This window comes from Danio aesculapii, chromosome 9 (assembly GCF_903798145.1).
Source record: "Danio aesculapii chromosome 9, fDanAes4.1, whole genome shotgun sequence".
NCBI lineage: Eukaryota > Metazoa > Chordata > Actinopteri > Cypriniformes > Danionidae > Danio > Danio aesculapii.
This window is the reverse complement of record NC_079443.1, coordinates 4,226,310-4,245,575: the sequence shown is the minus strand read 5'-3', so window position 1 is coordinate 4,245,575 and position 19,266 is coordinate 4,226,310. Positions and strand designations below refer to the sequence as shown.

The following is a 19,266-nucleotide window of genomic DNA, read 5'->3' as shown; positions in this document are numbered from 1 at the left end:
ATTGGTTGGGTTTAGGGAAGGGGGAGGTTGAGTCAGCAGATCGTTCGTTCAGAAAGTCTGTCAAAAAGTCTGTCAAAAAGTGAGTCGACAGCGTCTCTGGTGGGTTTACGCTAGAACAGCAGACACGAATAGCACTCGCGAGGGAAATTTGAGATTCCAAAATCGTACACAGTGGATTCGTGAAAACAAAAACTGCAGAAAAACGTGCCGCCGGGACGTATTTCGCGGTCTCCAGAAACGTCTGTAAAGGTACACAATGAGCCTGGGAAAAAAAAGTCATACAGGTTTGGAATGATAATGGGATTTTAATTTAGTTTTGGTTAAACTATCCATTCAAGAATACATTTTGTCAGAACTCAATCATTCAGTATAATATATTTTTATTTGTATATACAGGAAGTGAATTCTGTATACAGAATTCTATCTGCCATTTTAAACACGGGAAATATTGAGTTCGCATCCGCCAGCTCTCAGCATCAGAGCGACAAGAGCGAAGTGCCCAACTCTGAAGCCTTAGATAATGGTGAGTGTTTTCATTCAATCAATAATTTATCAGTTGATAACAAGAAATGAACTCGTGTTTTAAATAAATGTTGACGCAAACTATTTTCACTATTACCAAAAAATTAAATCAGCCATCAGAACCACTAAATATCTTAAGAAGCTCTCAAAATTGCTGTTCTGAAAATATGTATTTGCTATGTAATCTGTTGATCATGTTTAAAATGTAATTACTGTAGGTAATATTTATTGGATTTAAAGTTTTCAGCGCTGATTGGTTTATTTAGTTGTGAAAAATCCAACACAACCTCACGGCAATTCGTAACTTTTTGATTTAGTGGCTAATTCGTACGAATTCCTACAATCTAATTCGTACAATTTAGTACAATTTGCTCATTCGCCAATGACGGTTGGGTTTAGGGGTGGGGTTAGGTGCCACGCCTCCTTTTTAAAATTGTACAATTTCGTACGAATGAACTCGTAGCCACTAAACTGTCAAAACGTAAAATTCTTACGTTTTCTCGTGAGATCAGGCTGGAAAAATCACATAATAACGTAGGTTGAATATTTGATTTCCAGTATAATTAGCCATAATCTGCACGCGCAGATTCCGTGTGGGCCTACTAATAAGGGAGTGATCATCATTAATGGGTGGAGCTTTCCCCATCTGATGACACGTACAAAGGAAGAATGTCAATCAAAGAGTTTCTGTTTTTATCAAGTGTGATTATAAACAACAAAATTTATTTTGTGGCTATATTCACATGCTGTTGCCACACAACTGAGTTTAAACCCCTTATAAAAGTGATTTTTGCATAATAGGTCCCCTATAAGCATTTTTATTTGATACATGGATGTAAACATAGCTATTATACATTATTGAGGCCTTTATGTTTCTCGTTATAATCCTAATGTGTTTCCTGTGGACAGCGGCCGCTCTGCTCAGCATCGGCTCCGAGGAGCTTCAGGAGGCTTTGACCTCTCACTGTGTGGTGACTCGAGGAGAAACCATCATCCGCACCAACACTGTCGACAAGGCCACTGATGTGAGAGACGCCATGTCTAAAGCCCTGTACGGACGCCTCTTCAGCTGGATCGTCAACCGCATTAATGCACTGCTGCAGCCTGACACGAACATCTGGTATGACATCTCAGTTTAACTCTAGAACCACCAGGGGTTTCTGTGTAAAACCGTCAGTGCGGGTAAATTTATGAATTCGATTTTCTGAATTATGACACTGGGTTAACAAAAAAGTGTAAAAAGTGTCTGGAGTTATTGATTATGGCTAGATATCAACTATATTTGAGCCTTGTTGTTTTACTACAAGGCATTATTCATATTATTCATACACACATATATATTTATATCCACACATATATATATATATATATATATATATATATATATATATATATATATATATATATATATATATATATATATAATTGAAGTCAGAATTATTAGCCCCCCTGATTTATTAGCCCCACTTGTTTATTTTTTTTTTTCTAATCGTAATAGTTTTAATAACTCAATTCTAATAACTGATTAATTTTATCTTTGCCATGATGACAGTAAATAATATTTTACTGGATATTTTTCAAGACACTTCTATACTGCTTAAAGTGACATTTAAAAGCTTAACTAGATTAATAAGGTTAACTAGGCAGGTAATTGCCTGTAATTAGGCAAGTCATTGTGTAACGATGGTTTGGACTATCGAAAAAAAAAATGCTTAAAGGGGCTAATAATTTTGACCCTAAAATGGATTTTAAAAAAAAACCTATTTTTATTCTAGCCAAAATAAAACAAATATTTAAAAAAATATTATCAGACATACTGTGAAAATTTCCTTGCTCTGTTAAACATCATTTGGGAAATATTAAAAAAAGAAGAAAACAAATTCAAAGGGGGGCTAATAATTCTGACTTCAACTGTGTGTGTGTGTATATATATATGTATATTTGCATCTAAACATAATCAGAATGTCCCTGGGTTGTTTATTTAACCGTTCAGCAAGCAAAAAAATTAACAATTAGATCTGAATTACTCTACAAGGGCTCATTTTGCACAGTAATTTTCACAAAGGTGTTCAATATGAATTTAACTGGTTATATAAGATGATTATTTAAGATTTCCAATAACACTACACCTCTTTTCACTGCTGCTCTTCTAGCCTGGTTTAACATATCTTCAGCTCTTCTGTATAATTTAGTTCATGTATTTGACAATCATCAATGTAACTTCGAGGTAATTCCCACACTTTCATGTCCATATCCTCCTTGAATCTCTCTGTGGCTGTGTTTATACATGCATCTCCAGCAGTGACCTCCAGTCTAACCACTGCAAAGCTCAGAATATTAATATCCATAGCTGCAGAAGAAGAAAAGACTTATGAAAAGGCCTTTTTATAAATTTTTGATACCCAGTTAGATTGGGGGGGGGGGGGGGGGGAATAATAATAATATGCAGATGATTAAAAAGACTTCAGAGAGAGTGGAAGGAGCGTTCATTGATCCGAGCGAATCCTGTCAGACATTAGCAACACGCTTGTCAGAGAAACTGACATGCACACACACACATCATCCCAAATCCTACCGTTTCCACTCCAATCAGCAGCGCATTCGGCGTTATTGCTGCTAATAACTTGTTAGCGTTAGCAGAAGGTGACCTCTGGACGCTGTCGGAGACGTTTTTCAGGAGACTGAACGTTTTACCGTTGACTGAACTCCTGCTAAAACTGAAATGACACCCCGTGTGCTTAAATTGCTTTGTTTTCGTGTTTTCCCGCTTGACAGGTTGTGAAATATTTAGCTGTTTTGGTCATTAGCGTGGTTAAGGCCTTAATGTGTTGTGAAGGCCGGGTAATATTTGGCTGTTGGTGTCTTTGAAGTGCGGCCGAGAGTGGGATGAACGTGGGGATTCTGGACATCTTCGGCTTCGAGAACTTCAAGAAGAACTCGTTTGAGCAGCTGTGCATCAACATCGCTAACGAACAGATCCAGTTCTACTTCAATCAGCACATCTTTGCCTTGGAACAGGTGAGAGTTTCTATCGCACACAAATCACCTTTAGACTGGACCATGATCCCATTATTCCGATACATTTAAATAGCAACGAAATAAGGCGGACATTTTAAAAAAGATGTTGAAATGGAAAACACCCCATACAAAAAATACTACATTTGGAATAACAAATGAATGAAGTGAAAGGCACTACTTTTCTTAAAATGATAGTAAACCCAAAAATGAATATTTGCTCCTCGTTTACTCCTTAAAGTAGTTGAGTCTTATGTTGGACACTAAAGAAGATATTTTAAAGAATGATGAAGAAAACTTTTAAATTGATTTCTGACGTGACAAACTGCAAGCTTTACATGTTTATATCTGTTTTATACCGTCTAAACACAAATTGTGTCAGTGTTTTGGAGCACACTAGCTTTTAGATATCCTAAAAACTAACAAAACTGATACTAACATCTAAAAAACTTTAATTTCATGCCACCTTTAATAGCATTTTTTTGAAATTTCACATCTGTGAAATGAATGTACCGTCATTCATTTGCTCAGGTTGATATTTATTGACTCCTAATGATTGTGTGTGTTGTATTTGTTCAGATAGAGTATCAGAGTGAGGGTGTTGATGCCAGTCTGGTGGAATACGAGGACAACAGGCCCATTCTGGACATGTTTCTTCAGAAGCCCATGGGTTTACTGTCTCTGCTGGATGAGGAGAGCCGATTCCCACAGGCCACTGATCAAACTCTTGTCGGTAATGAGCAAATTCATGCAAATATCGGCCTTGCCATGAACAAGATTAAGTTTTCATCCAAAATAGCGTAATCGTTTCTACATTTTTTGTGTGTGTGTGTAAGCAAAAAATACTCAAACATGTCTCTGTCAGTGTTTTTAAACATTTATATTTACCAAAATCACACAAGTGGCTCATCTGTCACAGAGAGATGTCACATCCATAACCAAGCTTTTTCCTCATAAATGCAAAAATATCAAATTAAATCAAATCAGTCATGTTTGTTCTATAATGAGATGACTTTTATCCTTTTGATTAGCATTGTTTATTTGAGTTGTGCAGTTTAATTCACAGAATTATCTTGTTGTATACTGTAAACTCGCTAACTTTTTCAGTCACATCCATAACGCTTGTTTATTTCCCTCATTTAAAACCTAAAACATATTTGCAGATTGATATTTTTCTGATCCCATACCTCTGTGGTGCGTTGTTTTGGAAAATGTTAACAGATCTTTCAATATAATGATATACTTTCTTAAATTCTGAGAATTTATGTTCTGAATTTTTACTGCAAATGTCACATCCATAACGCTGGAATTGCTCTGCGTATTCACAGAGAGAACTCCACATTACTGCTCAGTTAAAGTAAAATCAATTGTAATATGTTCAGAAGTAATCCTTTTAAAATCTTGTTGCTAATAATTGTTGCGTTAATAATTGAGCAGTTGTCATGTTTCCACCCACATATTTTGATGCGCATTTTTGTATATCGCATGAACATTTTATAAAAGTAAATGATATTTTTTATACACTAAGAAAAACTGCAAAAAACTGCAATGGAAACATGTCTATCGAATACATTTCAGCATTAAAAAATATATTTTAGCATCAAAAAATACATTTCAGCATCAAAAAATTTATTTAAGCATCAAAAAATATATTTCAGCATCAAAAAATATATTCCAGCATCAAAAAAAAAATATTTTAGCATCAAAAAATACATTTCAGCATCAAAAAATACATTTCAGCATCAAACAAATTTATTTTAGCATCAAAAAATACATTTCAGCATCAAAAATTATATTTCAGCATCAAAAAATGCATTTCAGCATCAAAACAATTTATTTTAGCATCAAAAATACATTTCAGCATCAAAAAAAATTATTTTAGCATCAAAAAAATACATTCCAGCATCAAAAAATTTATTTTAGCATCAAAAAAAATTATTTTAGCATCAAAAATACATTTCAGCATCAAAAAATATATTTCAGCATCAAAAAATGCATTTCAGCATTAAAAAAATACATTTCAGCATCAAAAAATATATTTCAGCATCAAAAAATGCATTTCAGCATTAAAAAAATACATTTCAGCATCAAAAAATATATTTCAGCATCAAAAAATGCATTTCAGCATTAAAAAAATACATTTCAGCATCAAAAAATTTATTTTAGCATTTAGCATTGTAAAACATATGAACTGTTGTTTTGCCCATTCTAAAATCCCTAAAATCTGTCATCACAATGGGTCAGTATTCTGATTATATTATTACCTTCAGAACGTTCTTGAGCATCTCATGCTTCCAAAAGCCACCATTGTGTTTATTGCATTTCGTTTTCTGAGGGGCAAATCATTTGTTATATAATGTTCTCTTTATATATGTTCTCTTTGCCTCATTGTATGGATTTTTTATGCCACATTCCAGTTCGTAGGATAAAAAACATAGCTAATGTGTTTTAGGCTTTTTAAGCTAAACATAATCCATGTGTGGGATGACTGCAAAATATTCCAGTAATTGTTATAACTGTTTGTTTGGTTGAATGCTGAAGATGCGTGTTAGTTTGATTCAATCCTCACCTTCATATTTTGTTGTGAAGATAAATTTCAGGATAACCTGAGGAATAAGTACTTCTGGACACCCAAGCGCGTGGAGCTCTGCTTTGGGATCCAGCATTATGCTGGCCAGGTAAAGATCTTCAATATTACTTTATAAAATCTCTCCATATAGCTTTTCTATATTTTTTCAAGAAGATTTTGCACACCATTGCTACCTTTATTTTATTAATATATTACAATTTAAAGGGGTCATGAACTTCCTTGGTTTTTGTGCTTTTCTTCGATGTCCACTTATGACGTTATCAAGCTTTCTTCACCAAAAATGCATCATAATTGATAAGACATTGCTTATTTTATTGCTGTTTTTGATCCCCATTAGAACGCTCGGTTTGAATGGTCATGGCAGATTGTAGACTCATTGCTGTGATTGGCTGGCAGTTTTGCATATTAAAGAGATAAAAATGACCCAGAAATTAAAATGCTGTCATAATTTCCTCCCACATATTTTGATGCGCATTTTTGTATATCGCATGAAAATTTGATAAAAGTAAATGATATTTTTATACACTAAGAAAAACTGCAAAAAAAACTGCAATGGAAACATGTCTATCGAATATATTTCTGCATTAAAAATATATTTTTAAGCATCAAAAAATACATTTCAGCATCAAAAAATACATTTCAGCATCAAAAAAATTCATTTCAGCATCCAAAAAAATATTTAGCATCAAAAAATACATTTCAGCATCAAAAAAATTTATTTTAGCATCAAAAAATTATTTTAGCATCAAAAAATACATTTCAGCATCAAAAAAATTATTTTAGCATAAAAAAACATTTCAGCATCAAAAAATATATTTCAGCATCAAAAAACAATATTTTAGCATAAAAAATACATTTCAGCATCAAAAAAATTAATTTCAGCATCAAAAAAATATTTAGCATCTAAAAATACATTTCAGCATCAAAAAAATTTATTTTAGCATAAAAAAATTTTAACATCAAAAAATTATTTTTGCATCGAAAAAGACATTTCAGCATCAAAAAATACATTTCAGCATCAAAAAAATTTATTTCAGCAACAAAAAAAATATTTTAGCATCTAAAAATACATTTCAGCATCAAAAAATTTATTTTACCATAACAATTTTTTTAGCATCAACAAATACATTTCAGCATCAAAAAAAAAATTTTCAGCATCAAAAAAATTTATTTCAGCATCAAAAAAAATTTTTCAATATCAAAAAATACATTTCAGCATCAAAAAAAAAAATATTTCAGCAACAAAAAAAATATTTTAGCATCAAAAAATACATTTCAGCATCAAAAAAAATAATTTCAGCATCAAAAAAATTATTTAACACATTGCTGTGATTGGCTGCCAGTTTTGCATATTAAAGAGATAAAAATGACCCAGAAATTAAAATGCTGTCATAGTTTCCTCAACCTTCACTTGTTTCAAAATCCATTTGAGTTTCTTTCTTCTGTTGAACACAAAAAAAGCTATTTTGAAAAATGCTGATTGTTGACACTCATTGACTTCCATAAATACATTTTTCTGTAGAGGTCAATGGGTGTCAGCAACTGATCATTCATTCACTTTCCTTCAACTTAGTCTCTATTTCTGAGATCGCCACAGTGGAATCAACTGCCAACTATCCTGGCATATGTTTTACGCATCGGATGCCCTCCAGCCTCAACCCAGTACTGGGAAACACCCATAAACACTCATTCACACTCATACACTACAACCAATTTAGTTTATTCAATTCACCTATAGCGCATGTCTTTGGAATGTGGAGGAAATCGGAGCACCCAGAAAAAACCCACACGAACACGGGGAGAAAATGCAAACTCCACACAGAAATGCCAACTGGCCTAGCCGGGACTCGAATCAGCGACCTTCTTGCTGTGAGGCGACAGTGCTAACCACTAAGCCCAAGATTTTAAACCACTTGAGGAGGAGTAAATGATGAGGTAATATTCATTTTTGGGTAAACCATCTCTTTAACAGGGCTAAACAGGCAGTGAAGCAGAAGTAGGCGTTGACCGCCTATGGAGGCGGGGCTCATTCACTTTATTCATAGAGTTAAACTTTATAGAACCTGTGGTTTTATCAGATGTCCTTCAATATAAGCTGATTTTAGAACCACAACATGTTTAGTTCTGAAACGTTCAGAATGTTTTAATAGCACCATGAGCACTCATATGTCAAAAGTTCAAGGGAAGTTTGGTTTCTCAATTCACGGGGCATTTAAAAAACTCTTTTTCTTTATCATTTTACTTTACTTTTTGCAAAGCTGAATTTTCTGCAGCCATTATTTCATTCTGTAGTGTCACATGATCTTAGTAATCTTTTTACTACAGGTGATTTGCTGACCCTGAAACATTTCTTATTGTAATCAATGTTGAAAAGAATTGTTCTGCTTGATATGCTTGTGTGGAAACTGGATTTTCCAGGATTCGTTTGTTTGTAGAATACTAGGCAGTGTTTGTTTCAACAGAAATCATTTGTAAGATTATAGATGCTGCTATTTTTCAAAAGCATGAGGCCGTAGTGAATAAATGAAACTATAAACAAACTCTTTTTTTTATATTTAAAAAAACGTGTGCAGTAATTCAGTTTTTTAAAACTCCTGTGTTTCTCTGCAAGGTCTTATATAATGTGAGTGGATTTCTGGAGAAGAATCGCGACACTCTTCCTGCAGACATCGTGGTGGTTTTGAGGACATCGGAGAACAGACTTCTGCAGCAGCTGTTTTCCAGCCCTCTGACAAAAACAGGTACCAGAGTCATTCAGCGCTGACCGTGAGCTGTTCATGTTCATCACTGTCACTTCTCAATCATACAAACATATCTCAGCCAGTTCACACCTGATAGTAAACATTTTGCTTCATGGGATCAAAGGTGGATGATGCTAAATCCAAGCGTAAACAGGGTCTAAAATTATTCAAATTATCATTAAAAACTCATTAATTTGGGTTAATTTCAAGTTTTGGGCACTTATGTGGTCAAATGCGTTCAATCTAGCCTAAAAAAAACTCTTAACTTTAAGGATTGTCACAATAAAGATCGCCCTCAGCCTCTAACTCAAGCGGTTCTTGCTTCAAGACCAGCAGTGTTTTGGTGCTACTTAAAGACCTCCTTTTTACAAGATGTAAAATAAGTCTTTGGTGTCTCCAGAATGTGTCTGTGAAGTTTAAGATTCATAAACCCATCAGGTCAGTTATTATACGCTGTTGAGAATGTCAATTTTTTGGGGTCCAAAGGAATTTATGCTGTTTTGCGCCTGTGCCTTTAAATGCAAATGTGCTGGTTCTCCCCGCCCACTCAAAGTAGGTACACAATAGCCGCATTTCCACTGTCAGGCAAGTGCGAGCCAGGGCTTTTATCAGGCCGGGCCGGGCCAATCGTCCAGGAGGTTGAGTAGTGAGGCCGAAATCGTGTCACGTTTCCACTGTCGGGCTAGTAGCTCTCAGTGCGTCACTCAAACCCCGCCCCCAGAACATACCCCGAATCAAACATCACACAACCCGCCCACCTCAGCGGGAATCAGGCAGATAAAGCTCACCATCGCATCATCACAAAACGATTAAAATGAAGACAACCGAAGGAAACAAATGACACGCTACTGTACAGCATTACATTATGTCTATACGCACAGGCCTATGGATTTCCATTCATTATATTTGTTTACTCACCGACCGACGAATCGACTGCATCGATTGGTCTCGCCGCTGACGGAGAGACCTAGCGCAGTGAGCACACCCATCCATAATATAAAACCACAGAAATTCTCCGGCAATAACTCGGTATGAAATGTATTTTGTAACATCCTCGTTTTGATAGGCGCCATCAAACATTCAGCCCAAATGCTTCGGAGAGACCTAAAACGTACATTTTTCCCTAGGCTATATGACACTTACTAATACCCCTTTATTTAAAGGGCACATAGTTTACCTCTTTTTTAAGATTTAATATTAATATTATGGCTCTTCTGAGTGTGCCAGTTTAGGTTCAGTTTAAAACACAATTCAGATTTTTTTATTATAATGTGTTAAAAAGTGTCATGTTGGGGGCGTGTCCACAGCTCGCTAATTTATGGGTGTGTTGCTTCACATGTAAATTAGTTTCGGCTTCCCGCCAACGTAACAAGGGGGCGGGGCCATGAGCTCACCCACTCTGCGTTTGCAACAGAGTCTGACAGGCAGACAGAGAAGGAGAGAGAGGATCACCATTCAGTTGTACATGTACGACTCTGACACAGACCAAGCAGAGAGTACAAAATCATATGTGTCTTTGTACAGTTTTACAGCCAACTGTGTGCTAGTTTCAAGTGCCGAGCTTGTACACAGAAACTAATAACCACGCACACTGAATTAACTTTGACTGAGGCACCAGATGCGCCGCTCGAAGCCGCGACACGGCACACCAGACACTCTCTGTGGCGCAGCAGATATATGAAGTGTCCCGAATCGTCGCGCCACGCATTTTTGAATTCTAAACATAGGTTTCTGCAGCGGTCCGCGGCGCCCAGCCGTTGACTTGAGTGTACGCATGCTACGCATGTACGCATGCTAGTTAAGATCACAGGGAGCTTCTGGAATCACGAGAAATGCAAACGGCTGAAGTATAAGGTAGACTCAATGAGAAGTACACATGTTTGCAAACCAACCTAAAGATACAACCAATAATTCCGATTAGAGCGATAATGTGGAGAATATTGATCTTGTGTTGAGCCCTATGAGCCTTGCATCTAAAAATAGAGCTAGCGTGTTCCTTTAGTGATGTCGCTTTGACTCACGCTGAAAATGGCGGACGTGAATCAACAAACTGAGGATATGATGACGTGCCTGTCAATCAATATTGGTGGGCAGGGGGACCGCTCTCCTACTTAAAGTTGCGGTCGGTTTGAAAACTGCTCCAATTGGTCCACCGTTTTTTATGTTGTTAAATTGAAAAAAAAGCACTGGGTGTGCTTATATCACCCCAATATGACGGTCTATACACCATACGTGCACATATGTCTGTCTAAACAGCTTGAAAAGTAGATTTTTTACCATAGGTGCCCTTTAGGATGTTGCATATTATTCGGTGATCTTAAGTAAAGGAAAGTTTTAAGTGTTTCAGCACATAAGAGCAAGTAATGAAATATAGCCTCTATACAGTATCGTTGCGCTCAGCAGCTATTCACTAAAAGCTCCACATTTAAAATGTCCTTTTCAAATTTGACCACATCATATAAAAACATAAACATTTGTTTGAGGACATAGAACACATTTTGTATTTGCAGTTTTCCCCGATGCGTTTGTAAAGCGGCACTGCACAGGACTGGATGACAGAAAAGTTTCTGCTTTCACTCACTCAAGAAATGCTCTGTTTGCAGGATTTGATTAATATCATCGTATCCAAATACTTTACGAATTGTATTTTAAACCTCCTCCAGTGTTTATTGTTTTTAGAAAATATCTAAAATCGTTTATTCAGATAGGTCCTCACAATGTATGGAATACAAGGTACACACACACACACACATTCTCTTTATATAGTAACTGCACTTGAATTCCTCAGCGCCAACCGTGACCTATATGCAAGACCAGTCATATTTTGAAAGACACATCAGACTACGAGATCTCGTCACACCCCATTTTATACTGTATTTTTAGTGTACAGATTTATTATACAGTGTATTTATTCTATCATCCAACCCTAACCCTCACATGAAACATTCTGCATTATTATATCTCCAAAATACTTAATTCTCTATAATTTATGAGCTGTTTTCCTCACGGGGACCAAAAAAAGTCCCCACCCGGTCAAAATTGACTGGTATTTCTATACGTGTGGGGACATTTGGTCCTCACAACATAAGGAATACAAGGTGCACACATTCTGTTCACAATGTAATTGCACATCAGTTTTTGTGCTTTGAAAAAGTGTGTGTTTGTGTAGGTATTGAGTTTTGGAAATTCATCAACCCCTGGAAGATGTCTATACTCAGACTAATATTGCTGTACAGTTGATTGTGTGAATGTGCTGTGTAAACGAGGACACTCACAGAAGTGAGCTGAATTGAGATACTCTCACTTCGCTCTTTGTCTCTTTTTTCTCTTTCTTTATAAATATAAATCTCTCCCTTCTTTATCTGTGGAGTGGCTGATCTCCAGCCAGAAGAATGGGTGAAGAGAAAGGAAGGATAGAGCCATGGATGGATGTGTTTTCATTTCCTCTAAGCTGCTTCTCTGCTATCTGCCTGAGTTTGGGATATTCCAGCGATAAGATTCTCAAATGTGCAGAGGGAAAGAAAAAAGGCAGCTATTTAGCCCAGTAAACTGCTTTTCCTCTGCTATCGTTCTGCCAGCCAGGTGTTTAATAAAGCCAAGAGTTGCTAGACGGTCACTAGACTTAGTGAGGTTTGAATAGGGAGCATGCTGGGTAATTATAAGATGTGTGTATTTTCATATATGTCTTTACTAAAGCCATTATGTGTGTGGCCATGGCCTACGGCTACCTGTTAATGAGTGTGTTTAGTGGGAAGCGAGCGAAGAGGAGATTTGAAGAACCCGAGTGTTTTTAAATGAAAGTGTTGAGCTTATGATAAAGCGTTGGTTAATTCGCTAAATGGACGATTCTGAGGTGTGTGTGTGTGTGTGTAGAGAGAGAGAGAGAGAGAGAGATAAGTTAGTGGTTGCCATTTCACATACCAAATAGTAAAATTTTGAAGTTTAAAAAAGGAGGATGGATGATTCATTTTTCAGTGGATTTTAAGTGGACTTTTTAATGCTTTCTGGCTTTTTTACCCTTCCCGATTCTGAATGTTATAAAAATTTAAAGAGCAATAATGAAAATATACAATATATGACAATTGTAATGTTAGTTTATGTGCTAATTCTGTTCTTTTTGTTTGGGAAGTCTTTTGCATAGATTTTCTGTGCAGAAAGCAGCCGGTTGCTCCACAAAACCCGTCATAAGTGTACATATATGGAAACTGAGATACGTTATCTGTCAGTTGAATAAATATGATTTCCAATATGTATGATTTGTTGGGATAATATAATATTTGGCTGAATTCAGCAATTTGAAAATCTGATACTTAAAAAAAAATAACTAAAAATCGAGAAAATCACATTGCATTTTGATATATTTACTCAACAATATATTTGTCAAACAAATAATCGCGATTAATCGCATCCAAAAAATATTATATTTACATAATGTGGGTGTACTTACTGTGTATATATATAAATAATGTACTTATAATAGTATAAATTCATTCATTTTCTTGTCGGCTTAGTCCTTTTATTAATCCGGGGTCGCCACAGCGGAATGAACCGCCAACTTATCCAGCACGTTTTTACACAGCAGATGCCCTTCCAGTCACAACCCATCTCTGGGAAACATCCACACACACTCATTCACACTCATACACTATGGACAATTTAGCCTGCCCAGTTCACCTGTACCGCATGTCTTTGGACTGTGGGGGAAACCGGAGCACCCAGAGGATTAACAGATTAAACTGTTCCAGGAATTTCAATACAAAAGGAAAAAATGCCTTTTGTTTTGTTTTTGGAACATTGATGTTGGATTAATATCCCTTTACAGCCATATCCTGTACAGTTTTGTTGTCTGAGTTTGGCAGTCGTTGATTTTTAATGATTTTTTTAACCCAAAGGATATAGGAAATCACAGAAAGAAAGACAAGAAGGTTAAAACAAGTTAAAGTAACATAAAAATCTGACTTTTTTTTGTCATATCATTTTTATTGTACACACATTCCACAATCGTGAATAGCAATATACTCCTCTTTAATATAAATGAGATCTACGGCTAATCAATAAAGCAATTCCTCAACATGAGCATAAGCATTAATACTATACTGAAACACACATCTCTGTAACTGAAATCCTCAAAGGTACATTTAGAAACTCAAGAACTCTCTGATGAAAAGGGCTCTTGATTAGAAAAGGCTGTTTGATGAATCAAATATTCAACAAAGAATGTTTTATTTTTTTAAAGTGTAGCCGAAATCTCCTCTGCTTAAATAACCTGAGCATTTTAACCCGCAGGGCGAAACACCTGGTGGGTTTCATTCGCATATATTTAGACTGTTCTCTGTTTCTTTCTTTTCTTTTTTAGCTGTTATCTCTCAAGCATGATTTAATCTGTCCGTCCTTGGAGACTCGGGATCTGACCACTAGGGGTCAGGCTTGATGATTCAGACACTGTTCTGAAGTCAGTGACGTCTGGAGCATGAACATAAGAGCTGTGCTAAATAAATGATGCTTGTGTATATCAGTGTTAAAGACTGAATACTTATCATACAGTGTTTTCGTTGAAATAAGTTTATTTACTTACACTCAAAAAATGTTAGTTTAAACTATTTATTCAAAATGAGTTCAAACAACACAATTCTAAATGTTTTTTTGCGCACAACTTAATTGTTTTATGTTCAATCCACTTAGATTTAAAAAATAATAATCGATTTGTGTTGGGACAACATGAAGGAATTATGTGGAACCCAGCATTTTTATATTGTTTAGGATTGTCAGGCTTTTAGAATTTCACATGGGTGATTATATAATTCTCCTGCATATCAGTCTCCAGAACTATAATTTCTTCGGCTTTTTAAGAAAATTCATACATGTTTAATTGTTTATAAAATGTGTCAGTCTTTTATATAGATCACATAATGTTACAAGCTGAAACAATACAATATTTTCACAAAAAAAGTGTCTTACATTGCAAAAAATCATGATTTCTTGATGTCCGGACTTGATCACTGTATTTTTGATCACTGTATTTGATCACTGTATTCATCTAACGACATATTCCCCGACTTTAGACTTTTGTATTGTAGGATTGGGTTTTAAACCACAGCGGTTCGAACTGTAGTTCTGCCGAATGGGCAGTATTAATAGCTATAAATGTGGGAGAGCGTTGATATTATTTGATTGTATTGTATTGCAATATGGAACAGTTAAGTGTTGATGTTAAATCAAAAGTAATTCACAAATACTTGAAAATGAGATGATTTAATGACAATAATTCTCTATGGTTACAACTGAATTAGTTACAAAATAACTGTATAAAATGATCAAATATGGAATGATAAAACATATGATATAAATTGTACCCAGCTTAAATGTAAAATTAAAGTTACCAGAGGTAGAAGAAGAGACACAAGGGGAGGGAGAGAGAGACAAAGAGAGCAGGCCCAGAAGTTAGCCTGAGTGCAGTAGAGTCAGAGAAGATAGACTCCAGAGGAGGAGAGGAGCAGAGGAGGAAAGCAGACCAGGAAAGACAGGCCAGGAAAAGAAAAGAGGCAGAGCAGCGTTTTACCACCTATTTTGTATCTTTCTTGATCATGTGACGAAAGCCCAAAATGCTGACACATTCAAACTGACCAATCAACATGTGACCACATCGTAAAACCCCCAAAGTCCACACACCAGGCCCTGATCTTATCAGTATCTGCCTTTGGAGCCAGCATGGGCCTTCTTGAGTCAAAAATACATGTTTTGTCATGTAAACAAACGCATATATTAATTTAGCCTCTTACAGTATGTATTATTAATCTAGTAACGTGTTTTGGCTGAGCGCAAATATAAGTTAATATATTAATTTATATAACTACATACAATGATTCTGCACATTTGACTGATTGCTTGCTTTTATTTCCTATATTGTTTAAACGTATTGTTCGTTATTCTTTTATAATGGCCATTATTGATTATTCGAACTGATATTAAGCAAAAGAGAGGGTATGTATCGTATTTTCACTGAAAATGAAAAGAGGCAGGATTGTATAGGCTCCATTTTGTTATAAATATGCATACAGTGAAGATGATGGTCATTTAAATATGCAGCTACACGATGCCTCAACATCTTTGGTGTCTGTTAGAGTTTTATTAGCCACTTTATTAGGTACACCTTACTAGTACCGGGCTGGCCTCCATTTTGCCTTCAGAACTGCCTTAATCCTTCATGGCATAGATTCAACAAGGTACTGGAAATATACCTCAGAGATTTTGCTCCATATTGACAAGATAGAATGACGCAGTTGTTGCAGATTTGTCGGCTGCACATCCATGATGCGAATGTCCAATTCCACCACATCTCAAAGGTGCGCCATTGAATTGAGAGCTGGTGATTGTGGAGGCCATTTGAGTACAGTGAACTCATAGTCAGGGAACCAGTCTGAGATGATTTTTGACATGAGACGCTTTTATGACATGGTGCTTTATCCTGCTGGAAGTAGCCATCAGAAGATGGGTACACTGTGGTCATAAAGGGTTGGACATGGTCAGCAATAATACTCAGGTAGGCTGTGGCATTGACACGATGCTTAATTGGTACTTATGGGTCCAAAGTGTGCCAAAAAAATATCCCCCACACCATTACACCACCAGCAGCAGCCTGAACTGTTGATACAAGGCAGGATGGATTCATGCTTTCATGTTGTTGTGCAGAAATCGAGACTCATCAGACCAGGCAACGTTTCTCCAGTCTTCTATTGTCCAGTTTTGGTGAGCCTGTGCGAATTGTAGCCTCAGTTTCCTGTTCTTAGCTGACAGGAGTGGCACCCGGTGTGGTCTTCTGCTGCTGTAGCCCATCTGCCTCAAAGTTGGACGTGTTGTTCATTCAGAGATGCTCTTCTGCAGACCTCGGTTGTAACGAGTGCTTATTTGAGTTACTGTTGCCTTTCTATCAACTGGAACCAGTCTGGCCATTCTCCTCTGACCTCTGGCATCAACAAGGCATTTGCGCCCACAAAACTGCTGCTCACTGGATATGTTTTCTTTTTTGGCCATTCTCTGTAAACCCTAGAGATGGTTGTGTGTGAAAATCCCAGTAGTTCAGCAGTTTCTGAAATACTTTGACCAGCCCGTCTGGCACCAACAACCATGCCACGTTAAATCCCCTTTTAAACTGCAGCAGATCGTCTTGACCATGTCTACATGCCTAAATACATCGAGTTGCTGCCATGTGATTGGCTGATTCGAAATTTGCGTTAACGAGCAGTTGGACAGCTGTACCTAATAAAGTGGCCAGTGAGTGTATGTTATGAGCAATATTACCATTCAGAACTTCACATCTCTTTAAACTGCTCTAGACACATTTCTTCAAGTGGTTGCAAACAATTTATTAGTGCTGAATTTAAACAAATCAAGTTGAACATTACTATTTTTAATTTGTTTAAATTCAGCCCATATAAATAGTTTTCCACAATTTTTGCCATTATTGTTCTCTGTGTGTTCATCAGAACATCGCACTCTGAGTTCAGCACACTGCTTTGGGTCTGGGTCAGCCCGCAGTCCTCCCATGTGGTGCTGTTTTGTCGGAGGAAATGGATTATATTTGCATGAACAAATTCCCCTAAAGCCAGAGCTCTTGTGTGGGTTTGGGGGTTTGGGGTGTTTGGTTTGGCCCTGATCTAGAAAACTCCGTGGGGCTTTTACTGCAAGCCTGTGGCCACACTGCATGTATGTGCTCCTCTGTACGGCCTTCATCTGGATTTGCATGGAACATCTGTGAGTTCGAGCTGAACCGTATGTTAGAGATGGCCGCTCTCAAGGTCTCTAGAGAGGAATAGCTGCTGTGTTTGCTTTATAGGAAATTGCAGAGTGCAAAATGAATTGTTGAGCATTTCACAGTATTTCCTATAATATTTTTTCTTCTGGATAAAGTCTTACTAGTTTTATTTTGGCTAGAATAAAAGCAGTTTTTATTTATTTATTTTTGTAAATTTTTTTATCTGTTCAGGCCATCTTTGAGTTTGGCAGGAACACTTCTAGCTTAGCTTAGCGTAAAAAGCTGAATCAGATTTGACCATTAGCATCTGTCTCAAAAATGACAAGCTGCAGGTGCAATGATATTGCGAACATGTAGCACCTGAAAATAGTTCCCAGACAGGTAACAAGGTAACAGCTATGTGTAACATTATTGCGCCTGCTGCAGTCATGGTACGGCAGCAAAGTTCCTTGATTATACATATTACATGATGTAACTACAGAAGAGTCAATTTTAAAAACTTCAACGTTTTTTTTAACGAGATGCTAATGGTCTAATCCGATTCAGTGACTTGTGCTAAGCTAAGCTAAAAGTGCTCCCGCCAGATCCGGAGATATTCTGAATGGGTTAAAAAATGGTAAAGCACAACTGTTTAAATCTAAGAGAGTTGTACAATTTGCCTATTTAGACAAAAACGGAGTGTTCCTTTAAGCTTGAAGGTCAATTCTGTGAGATCTGAATGTAATTCATTATTGTCCAGTTTTATATAAAAACCTTCACATTTCTTTATACTGGTCATAGTCACCAGCAATCTATGCCTTGCAGACTGCTGGAAAACATGCACTATCATCCGTATTACAATTCTGCCACTGCACTACATTTCCCATAAGGCACCTTACTCACACACCAGTTCCGGAACACCCCTGATTCCTTGGATACAGCTGTAGATCATGAAGACTCATTACATGGACCATAAATGCACCTCACATTCACGCACACAGTGCTGAGTCTTGTTTTCCCTGTGAAACATTTCAAAGCGTTTTCCCCTGTTTGTCCTGCTGTTTTTGGTCCTTGTCTTGTTTACAGTTGTTACAGTTATGTTGTTTTGCCGCATGTCCTGACCATTTGCCTGTTTTTTGACTACGCTTTTTGGATTACCCTCATGCTTCAGTTTGTACCTGTTTGATCATTGCCTGTTTGGCTAGTCTTTGTAATAAACTGTACATGGATACTCATAAATATAAACACTAGATATCGCATACGGACCCTGAGTGTGCGTCAATACAGCTGCCACATTCGTACAGTGCTCCCAAGACAAAAGTCTTTCAACCGCACTAGTCAAGACTAAAGCCAATCTGAAGATGCTGGACCTTTGCACTGTGTACAGGTGTAGTAACAAGTTATAAAAGTTATATATTATAAAAGTTTATTAAACTTTGTTCAGTAAACAAAACTATATAATAATTACATTTAAAAAACACAATCATAATGAATTTAGACTCATTTCCTCCCAAAGCTCTATGACTAAATTTAACAAAAAAAATGTCTTGAATTAGCTGTTTTTCACTCATTTGTTTGATATTTACCAATATAGAAATCTGATGGCAATATATGCAAATTACATATATAACATTTCACATATATAAAATATATATCTTATATGCAAC

General features: G+C 36.4%; 1 protein-coding gene across 1 annotated transcript in view; it reads left to right on the top strand.

The window, feature by feature from the left end:
* The window catches only part of myo3b (myosin IIIB), a 186,209-nt gene that overhangs the window by 20,292 nt on the left and 146,651 nt on the right, over positions 1 to 19,266 (top strand). The window contains exons 10-15 of the mRNA XM_056464721.1: positions 397 to 523; positions 1,432 to 1,642; positions 3,393 to 3,540; positions 4,117 to 4,270; positions 6,127 to 6,215; positions 8,739 to 8,868. Of these exons, the coding sequence (XP_056320696.1) occupies positions 397 to 523; positions 1,432 to 1,642; positions 3,393 to 3,540; positions 4,117 to 4,270; positions 6,127 to 6,215; positions 8,739 to 8,868 (859 nt within the window). The remainder of the gene's footprint in view (positions 1 to 396; positions 524 to 1,431; positions 1,643 to 3,392; positions 3,541 to 4,116; positions 4,271 to 6,126; positions 6,216 to 8,738; positions 8,869 to 19,266) is intronic.